The sequence below is a fragment of the Tamandua tetradactyla genome, chromosome 1, assembly GCF_023851605.1.
Source record: "Tamandua tetradactyla isolate mTamTet1 chromosome 1, mTamTet1.pri, whole genome shotgun sequence".
Taxonomy (NCBI): domain Eukaryota; kingdom Metazoa; phylum Chordata; class Mammalia; order Pilosa; family Myrmecophagidae; genus Tamandua; species Tamandua tetradactyla.
In genome coordinates, this window is record NC_135327.1 from 89,708,510 (window position 1) to 89,719,566 (window position 11,057).

At 38.1% G+C, this 11,057-nt stretch overlaps 1 protein-coding gene across 4 annotated transcripts in view; it reads left to right on the top strand.

Annotated features, from left to right (window-relative positions):
* NT5C3A (5'-nucleotidase, cytosolic IIIA) overlaps window positions 1-1,241 on the top strand; it is a 76,076-nt gene extending 74,835 nt beyond the window's left edge. For all 4 annotated transcript variants that reach the window (XM_077120175.1, XM_077120196.1, XM_077120185.1 and 1 more), the window contains 2 exons: window positions 106-306; window positions 985-1,241. In XM_077120175.1, the coding sequence (XP_076976290.1) occupies window positions 106-306; window positions 985-1,086 (303 nt within the window). In that variant the 3' untranslated portion in view covers window positions 1,087-1,241. The remainder of the gene's footprint in view (window positions 1-105; window positions 307-984) is intronic.
* The last annotated feature ends 9,816 nt before the right edge of the window (window positions 1,242-11,057 follow it).

The following is an 11,057-nucleotide window of genomic DNA, read 5'->3' on the forward strand; positions in this document are numbered from 1 at the left end:
TACAAATATGATGATGATATAGTACATCTCTTAAGAATGCCAAAAAATAAAAATACAAGTAAAATGTCTAAATATATTACTTCAAAAGATTTATTTTTTTAATAGGGGGTGCTCAAGGGATTTAAAGGAGAATTAATTCATGTATTTAATAAACATGATGGTGCCTTGAAAAACACAGAATATTTCAATCAATTAAAAGACAATAGCAACATAATCCTGCTGGGAGACTCCCAAGGAGATTTACGAATGGCCGATGGAGTGGCCAATGTTGAACACATTCTGAAAATTGGATATCTAAATGATAGAGTAAGTATACAGATCTGCCGTTTAATTTTCTTTTAAGAAAAAAATCAGCATAAACCTTTACAGGTAATTGCTGCCAAAGTGCCTGAGAAAAGTAGTCATTTTAGAAATATTTAATTGCTCTTTACCCCTTTACTTTGGTAATAATTAAAAGTATTGATGTGCATGGATGGATGCAATAGGATTTGGATGGAGAGAGGTTCTACATTGTAAATGGGGCCTCCCTGCAAATTTTGTTCCATTGTAAAATTAGACTGTAGCTGAGTTTCTCATAATTGGCACTGTTTACCTTTTAGACCAGATAATTCTTTGTTATGGAGGCCATCCTGTGCATTGTAGGATGTTTACTGCATCCCTTGCCTTTACCCATTACTCACCAGTAAACTTTCCTAGTCATGAGAATCAAAAATGTCTCCAGACAATACCAGATGTCTCCTGGGGGGCAAAATCACCCCAGTTGAGAACCACTGCACTAGAGAGAAATCATTTTGGGGGAAAGACAGTATGTGAGAAAATTTCTGTGCCAATGAGTCTTAAAAGTTTGAAAATCTTTGTTTCAGAGATTTTTTGAAAGTTAACTTACTATATTTTGCCCAATAGATTCAACATATCAGTGAGATTCATATTAAAATTCTTTTCCTTCCTACATGTTAATTTTATTTTTGTTCTTCTGTTGATTAGGTGGATGAACTTTTAGAAAAGTACATGGACTCTTATGATATTGTTTTAGTAAAAGATGAATCATTGGAGGTAGCCAACTCTATCTTACAGAAGATTCTATGAACAAAGCATTCTGCAAGAAGACCTCTCTCCCGTGGGAGCAATTGATGAAAGAACTGCTCATGTATCCATGTTGCTGAAAGACTCTTATTTATATTATATTCTTGCTCTTGATGTTTTTCCTTTACCTTACTTAAATATTTTCAGACGTGTTGAAACCATGAACCGAAGCTCCTTTTTCTTCACCTCTCTCATCACACTCCACATCTCTTTTTTTTTTTTTTTACATGGGCAGGCACCAGGAAATGAACCCAGGTCTCCAGCATGGGAGGCAAGAACTTTGCCACTGAGCCACTGTTGCCCACCCCCATCATATATATATCTATTTTTTAAATATGGGCAGGGACCGGGAATTGAACCTGGGTCTCTGGCATGGCAGGTGAGAACTCTGCCTGCTGAGCCATTGTGGCCTGCCCAGCCATCGTGGCCTGCCCCCATCATATTTTTTTTAACAGATTAAAAAAAAAAAAATCTTAAGGCCAAAATGAGAAAAATAACTCCCTACTTTTCCAAAGTGAATTTTGTAGTTTAATTCTATCATGCTTTTGATGAGAAGTCTTTTCACACTGGTAAATTTGTAAAAGTTAAAAAATAATTTTTATGAACTGGTCAAATAATGTGCATGCTTTTAAGTATTGCCATTTTTGTAACTGGGTAAATTATGCTGATAGTATCACCATCACAGAAATTGTGTTGTGTTTAGTTATTTTATTGGGGGAAAATTAGTATTTATTAGAAAAGACAGGTACTTAGTTTGGTGAAAAAACTGTTGGTGTTCATATGTCATTAATCATTACAAAATGTTCTGTATTGAGGCACTGATAATAAACGTGAAATAGAAAATCTTTTTAATTTTACTGCCAAGACTGTCATTATTCATTCAGTGAACAAATATTTATTGAGCACCTACCATGTGTTTATTGGTTTTATGTGTGTGTAACATATAAATCATAGTGTCCTTGTCATAATGGCTAGATTGAATATTTCAAAATGTATATTCTGTCAAATCTAAGGATAAAAGGATATTTGCAGAAAAAATTTAATCCATCCTTTACAAAATACTGGGGCCAGGGAATATCATTTTCCCACTGAAATTTTGTCAGTAAAAGAGAGGACTTTATTGTAATAGAGTTTTAGAAACAGCCACAGGCAGGAAACAAAAGTGTAGCTGGGTCTCTTAGTGACTAAAACTGAGTACTGTGTAGTTGGGAGCAGGCATTCCTCTCTCTAGTCTAACTTGCCGTTCTGAATTTCTGCTGCCTAGTAATTGGTTTGCATAACACTTAGATTTGTTGTGATAAATTTGACCCTTAGTCTAACCCTTGAACTCCAGAGCCTATGAGCAACCAACTGGTTTTCTTATGACATCTGAACTGTGATATCCACAAAGCATGATCTCATTGGTTCTGGCCATCCAGCTAGGCCAGCAACCTCAAGTCCAGTCAGATGTAGCAGGAAGGAAAAGTCACATGATACAAACATTTTTTCCTAGGGAAGCCCACCTGTATCCTCCGCCACTACTTTCATTTGTACAAAGCAATGAAACAAAGTATGCTGTGGCAAAAGGTAGAATAGTCGTGCTTACATATTTCCAAAATCCCACTCCCAACCAAACTTCTTGCATTAAAGCATATAGCATGGCATGTTAGTATCAGAATTATCTGGAGTACTTTTTCACATAGAAAAAAGTTAGGAATTACTTAAGTAGTCATAGCTCTACCTGTGAATTACTATCAGAACTTGTCAATTTGATTTCCCAGAGATGTTTATGATATGCTTCCATAAATAAGGTTGCATAGTATAAACATTAAGAATCCTGGGGTTATGACCTGCAGTCTAGGCCTGGCTCAGCCCCTTACTTATAAGGCAAAGACAATAGATAGCTTCAGTCATTTTCCCTCTTAAAGGAAGGCCTTGAGAGAGACTGCACTTTCTAAGGCTGCTTTGAGTCAGTACCGTGATTATCTGTTGATTGTCCAAGCCAAGTTCCATGCCTCTTCCTCTATATACCTGTGACCCTATCACATCCTGCCACCTGATGCTACTAATATTTATTAAACTTTGTATTCAAGTTCAGCTTTCAAATCAGTCTTATGTAGCCATTAAGAAATGAGCTATGGAGTCAAATGCCTAGATTTCAATCCTCTTTCTACCACCTAGGTATGTGAGCAGGACAAGTTATTTAACCTCTGTGTCCCAGTTGCCTCATCTGTAAAGTGAAGATAATGATGTACCCTATAGATTTATGAGGGTTAGATGTGCCCATCTACACAAAGCATTTAGAACAGCCTAGCACAGGTAAGTATTAAATATTATTAGCTATTATTCACTTACTAAAGTATGAGCTATCAAATTCTCCAACACAGTGTCTGGGGGTATCAGGATCTTTTGCAGCCCCACTAAGCTTTCTTTGAAGCTTTGAAGACTCTGGCATTAGCCACTAGTTTTACTCAACTTCAAACTTTTATGAAGGAGAGCAGTTTTGTGTGCTAAGAGTAACAATTTTAAGGAAACAGAAACATTGGAACATAAATATTAAAGGTATTCCAGAGTGATTTCATAAGAAGTCTATATTCCATGGTCTGTATTAAACATAAAAGTGTCCGGTGACCCCTGTGTTCCTTCCTCCCTGTGGAAATGGGTATATGTACCCTATGAATGTTCTTCCTTTGTATGTTGGCAGCAAATAACTTGTTCTGAATTTTACAGGTCCAGAGCAAATGGAGAAAATTTTGCGTTAGGACTGTAGATGCCTTTAACTAACTTCGATGAGACTTTGTATCGATTTTAATCTTGTATTAATCTTGTATTTGAAATGTTACTGGAATGGTTTAAGGTTTTCTGATATTGTTATGGAATGAATGTATTTTGTTTATGGGGAAAATATGTCTTTTTTAGGGTCCAGAGGGTGGAATGTGCTGGTTTGAAAGGATGTATGGACCCTAGAAAAGCCATGTTTTAATCTAAATCCCATTCAGAATAATCCCTATTATGTTTGAAACTGTAATTAGATATGTGATTTAATCAAGAGTTAAGCTGGATTAGGTGAGGACATGTCTCCACCCCTTTGGGTGGGTCTTGATAAATTTCTGGAGTCCTATAAAAGAGAAAACATTTTGGAGAATGAAGCAGATTCGGAGAGAGCGGAGAATGCTGCAGCACCACAAAGCAGAGAGTGCACGAGCCAGCAACCTTTGGCAATGAAGAAGGAAAACGCCTCCCGGGGAGCTTCATGAAACGGGAAGCCAGGAGAGAAAGCTAGCAGATGATGCCGTGTTCGCCAAGTGCCCTTCCATCTGAGAGAGAGAAGGCCTGACTGTGTTTACCATGTGCCTTCTCACTTGAGAGATACCTTGAACTTCATCAGCCTTCTTGAATCAAAGTATCTTTCCCTGGATGCCTGTGATTTCTATAGACTTGTTTAATTGGGACATTATTTTGGCCTTGGAACTGTAAACTAGCAACTCATTAAATTCCCCCTTTTAAAAGCCATTCTGTTTCTGGTATATTGCATTCCAGCAGCTAGCAAGCTAGAACACCTCTTCACTCTATTTGAACTCTCTCAGCCACTGATACCTTATTTGTTAAAGTTCTTTCCCCTCTTTTGGTCAGAAATGCATTGTCGATCCATAGTACCAGGGCGAGGCTCATCCCTGGGAGTCATATCCTGCTTTGCCAGGGAGATTTTCACCCCTGGATGTCATATCCTATGAGGAAGGGAGTGTAATGATTTACTTGCAGAGCTGGGCTTAGAAAGAGAGAGAGGGGGTACATCTGAGCAATGAAAGAGGTCCTCAGTAAGTAAGGATGCAGAAACTTCTGAATACAGGATGTGATTAAGAAAAGCACTGGCTGGTGTTTGTGGTGGCAGTGTTTACCATTTGCAATGGATGGAGGTGGCTTAAAAGTACAAAGACTGGGCCACAGTGGCTCAGCAGGCAAGAATGCTTGCCTGCCATGCCAGAGGACCCAGGTTTGTTTTGTGGTGCCTGCCCATGTAAAAAAAAAAGTACAAAGACTGAAGGAAGGAAGGGACTACTGTGGTGTAAACATAAAACAGACTACTGAGCGGTCCCAAGAAGGAGTGAAGCGGTGAGGCATGCAATTAGGTGAATGAACCTTAAGGTCAGTATGTTGACTGAAATGGCACAAACAAAAAGACAAATACTATGATGCCTCATTCATGTGGACTAACTGTAATGTACAAACACAGAGAATTGAAGTTGAAAGCATGGGTTATCGGTTTGGGGCCTACTGTAATGTGTCCTGGATTGTAAGCTTTTACAACAGTCCTATATATTTAAGAGTTTTAACTGTTCTTTCTAAATTCTGAAATACTGAGCTGTTTATATATAACATGGTCACTCCCAGAAACTTCAGGTAATTATGTGACACCCAAGACTCAGAGTTAGAGCTCTGAAGCTATGAAAGTCAGCATTATCCCTATGCAGCAACTGTTGAAAAAGTTGAAAAAGTGATCAGACTTCAAGTAGAGATCGAGTGAAGCTGATCTGGATAGCACTAAGGTCAATCAGAATCTTGGGTTTTGTTCATATGAAACTTAACCCCACAAAGGATAGGTCAAGTCTACTTAAAATGAGGCCTAAGAGTCACCTCCATGAGAACCTCTTTTGTTGCTCAGATGTGGCCTCTCTCTCCAGCCAACACAACAAGCAAACTCACCACCCTCCACATGGGACATGACTCCCAGAGATGTGAACCTTCCTGGCAACATGGGACAGAAATCTTAGAATGAGCTGAGATTCAGCATCAAGGGATTGAGAAAAACCCTAGAATGAGCTGAGACTCAGCATCAAGGGATTGAGAAAACCTTCTTGACCAAAAGGGAGAAGAGCAAAATGAGACAAAGTGTCGATGGCTGAGAGATTCCATACAGAGTCGAGAGGTTATTCTGGAGATTATTCTTACGTATTAAATAGATATCACCTTGTTAGTCAAGATGTAATGGAGAAGCTGGAGGGAACTGCCTGAAAATGTAGAGCTATGTTCCAGCAGCCATGTTTCTTGGAGATGACTGTATAATGATATAGCTTTCACAATGTGACTGTGTGATTGTGAAAACCTTGTGTCTGATGCTCCTTTTATCTACCTTATCAACAGACAAGTAAAACATATGGAATAAAAATAAATACTAAGGGGAACAAATTTTTAAAAAAATTTTAGATTGAAATGCTAGTGATCAATGAAAGGGAGGGGTAAGGGGTATGGTATGTATGAGTTTTTTTCTGTTTTCTTATTTCTTTTTCTGAATAGATGCAAATGTTCCAAGAAGTGATCATGATGATGAATATGCAACTATGTGATGATATTGTGAATTACTGATTATATATGTAGAATGGAATGATCAAAAGTTAAGAATGTTTGCGTTTGTTTGGTGTTTTTGGTATTTTAAAAAAATTTTTTAAATTAAAAAAAAAAAAAAAGAATACAGGGTAAAGGATGATATGGTTCACATTTTAAAACTTTAACTTCTGTGTGAGACCAAAGGGAGAGATGTTTCTTTGGTGCAAAATTTATATTTTGGGTAGTGTATAATCTAATTTAACTTCTATGTCAGTTTAGTTTAATACCATAATTACATGGAATCTTGAATAGTGCATGGCATCTTGGTTTGTACAGATTAATGTGATGCCCTGATATATCCCAGAGTAATTTGGGCAGAGGACAAAAAAATATTTGCAAAGTCCCTTTGGGGGATTGGGGAGAAAGGAGGGAATATTCATCTTCCCCATTTGGGAAATTCCTGATATTCTTGCAACCAGTGGCTATAACCAAATCAATAGGCCAAGCCCTTGATCTGGGGGTCCACCTCTATGAAACTTATTCCTGCAAAGAAAATGCTAAATTCCTTACAAAGAAAATTGTAATTATGCCTAAGAGTCACCCCAGAGAACCTCTTTTATTGCTCAGATGTGGCCTCTCTCTCTAAGCCAACTTGGCAGGTGAAGTCACTGCCATCCCCCACGACATGGCATATGACTTCCAGGAGTGTAAATCTCCCTGGCAGTGTGGGACAGGATTCCTGGAATGAGCCAGGACCTGCCATCATGGAACTGAGAAAGCATTCCTGACCAAAAAGGGGAGGAGAGAAATCAGACAAAGCAGTGGCTGAGAGATTTCAGAGTTGAGAGGTTATCCTTCAGGTTATATTTATATTTACATGTTATATCTATATAATTCTTATGCATTATATAGATATCCCTTTTTAGTTTATGGTGTATTGGAGTGACTAGAGGGAAGTACCTGAAACTGTTGAGCTGTGTTCCAGTAGCCTTGATTCTTGAAAACAGTTGCTTAACAATATAGTTTTTACAGTGTGACTATGCGATTGTGAAAACCTTTTATCTCATGCTCCTTTTATCCAGGTTATGGACAGATGAGTAAAAAAATAAGGATAAAAAATAAATAAATAACGTGGAGGATAAAGGGTAAAAATTTGGGTAGATTAAATACTAGTGGTAAATGAGAGGGAGGGGTAAAGAGTATGGGATGTATGAGTTTTCTCTTCATTCTTTTTATTTCTTCTGGCATGACACAGATGTTATGAAAATGATCATGGTGATTAATACACAACTATGTGATGATATTGTGAGCCAATGATTGTACACCATGTATGAACTGTATGTGTGTGAAAATTTCTCAATAAAAATATTTTTTAAAAAAGAAATGAAAAGTGCTGGACAACTTTGTGATTATACCATAAGCCTTTGATTGTATATTTTGGATGCACTGTATGGTGTGTGAATAAGACTTTAAATATATATATATATGCTATCAAAGCTTCTACTCTGAAAGCAAATTTTAGTTGTTTTTTTTTCATATAGCTGTGCATTTATCATCACAATTTTTTTCTTTTTTTCTGAAAAACAGCATATATACAAAAAAGCAATAATTTCAAAGCACAGTGCAACAATTAGTTGTAGAACAGATTTCAGAGTTTGATATGGGTTACAATTCCACAATTTTAGGTTTTTACTTCTAGCTGCTCTAAGATACTAGAGACTAAAAGAAATATCATTATAATGATTCAGCAATTATACTCATTTGTTAAACCTTACTTTTTCTGTATAAGTCTACCATCACCTTTGATCTTTCCCCCACTCTTTAGGGGTTTTTGGGCTATGCCCATTCTAATTTTTTCATGTTGGAAAGGGCTGCTGATAATATGGGATGGGGGATGGAACTTGATGTTCTGGAGAGGCTGGCCCCTCTGTAGCAAATTTAGTTTTGATGAAAATTTTCTAGGTAGGAGCTCTTCTTCAAAAGTATGGTGATACAGAATCAAAAAACAAAAAAAAGTACATGTTCTTATTATGAAATATTTCAAATATGCCAAAAAGTATAAAAATAACAGAACCAACAGCTGTATAGTACAGTATAAAATATAAGAAACATAATGTTTCCTCAAGTATATTTCCCCCTCTGTCCACTTATCTCTCCCCTCCCCACAGGCAACCACTATTTTGAATTTAGTGATGAAGAGTCCTGTATATTGTAGCTAGTGTTCAAAGATGACTCACCAATATATAAGACCTTTAGATATTCATTGTACAGGTCCTTCCCTTGAATCCAGGCTGGCCCTGATGTATGTTTCAGACGAGTAGAATATGGAAGAACTTAAGCTATGGTAACTTCTAAGGCCAGATCATAATAAATTTTACAACTTCCACCTGAGTCTTTTACACACTTGTCTTAGATCAGTCATTTTTGGAGCCCAGCCACCACACTATTAGAATCCCAGACCACACCAACAGGCCATTGGTAAGGTTTCTTAGCCAAAAGCTAGCATCAACTGCAAGCCATAGGAGTTAATCATCTTGGACATCCAATCCAGGTAACACTTTTAGATAACTCCAAGCCAGTTCCAGCCATTGTCTGATTGCTCTGTATAAAAACACTACAAGGTGTGTGGGAAAGCTAACCACAGAACCATGAGAGTTAAGAATAAACTGGTATTTTATGTTTAAAAAAAAAAAAATACTGTGTGGTATCTCCACTCTATACTTGGCTCCTTAATTGGTACTCACAGTCTTTCTGGCAGAGTTGTAATCCATACCCACAATGCAAATATAAGCAAGCACTTCCGCAACATAACAGTGAGGCCAGCTGAAGCAGCCTGTCCTACCAGAGAGACTAATACCCCTCATACAGCCACAGATGATTTAATATCCTTTAGTAATGGGAAGAATGGAAGTGCCTAGGCAGCATTCATCTCAACAAGCCAGAGGTCCCTTGTGGTCCTTCAGATCTAAGGTCCACTAACTTTCCCAGAGAAACATATTTCCAATTCAGCCCATCTCTCTCGATAGCTATAGAAAATAGCCAGTGAAGAAATCCAAGCAGGGCCAAATAAAACTCTAGGGTAGGAAATAAGCACAAGGGTTTTGTCTTCATAGAGGTGTGTAAGGAAAATGAAATGTTATAGGTCAAATGTATTCCAATCGGCAATTCAATTTAGTAAAATTATTACCCTATTTTATGCATTTATGGAATTCATTAAATGAAAAATTGGAGTGAATGTGGGCCAGGTGGAGGAGGATTAAGGAATATGTGAATAGGGATGGTAGACAGCCTAAAATCCTTCCTAATGATCTCTACTTTCTAGTATTCACAACCTTGTTTAATACCCTCCCCTTGAGTGTGGCTTAGACCTAACTGACTTGTTTCAATGGGACAGAAGATGCAAAACTGATGGGGTATCACTTCCAAGATTTCATTATAAAAAGACTGTGGCTTCTGTCTTGGGGTTCTCTTATGCCCTTAGCTGGATTACTCACTCTGGGGGAAGCCAGCCACTGTGTCATGAGCAGCCTTGTGGAGAGGCCCAAGTGACAAGGAACCAAGACCTGCCAAAAATCTGACTTGTGGGCTGGAAAGTAGGTCTCCCGTCCCTCAATCAAGCCTTCAGATGAGACTAGAGCCCTGGCCCACAGCTTGAATGTAACCTCAAGACAGACCTTGAGCCACAGGTACCTAGATGCGAAGTCACATCTAGATTTCTGACCCACAGAAATTGTGAAATAGTAAATGTTGCTTTAAGAGGCTAATGTTGGGCTAATTTGTTATGTAGCAACAGATAGCTGATACAAATTGTATGCTGGAGAGCAGAAGGCAAGATTGTGGACCAACACCACTAGAAACCAGAGCTAAGTAGACAGAAGTTTCTAAGAGAGGACAGTGACAGTCTAGCTAAACTTCATAGAATGAGGGTCCTACAAGAACCAGTTGTTAAGGCCAGGCATGGAAACAGAAGCAGGGACCTGTAAAAGGAACTCTAGGATAAGAAATAATAAGTGTCATTTACTGAACCTCAGTGTGTAAAAGGCTACATACAGTGTGCTTTATATCTACACTGAATTTTTACCACATCCCTACGAGATGGCTGTTGTCACCATCTTACATATGAGAAAACAGGATGAGGTTAGCTTGTCTAAGATCACCCAGCTAGGAAGTGGCAGAACCAACTTTTTTTAAAATAGACTTATCAGAAGATCACAGAGGCAACATGCCATTTTCACCACATCAGATCAAGGATACATACCACAGCAAAATTTATCACTGCTGATACTGGCCTTGTTCTTAGAGCTGAGGTAGTGATTATCAGGTTTCTCTACCGTAAAGTTACTATTTTTTCCTGTTTGCATACTGCATTATTTGGAAGGAAGTTACGATGCTCAGCTCACACTTACTATAGTGTATCTTGAGGAAGTTCATGGTACTCTGCCATCTCAGATATAAAAGTGTGATTCGAAGGGCAGCTGGATATTGCTTATTCCTGATACAGCCCCTAAGCAAAACACAAAATCTTCCCATTCCCCTGATAAAATTCACCACAGTCCTAGGGATCTACCCTTCCCAACTACATGTACCCAATCCTGATATCCCATTGTTCCATCCCACTTCTAGCTTCAAGAAGCTGAAAGATTAATTTGCCACTCTACTATAAATCAGCA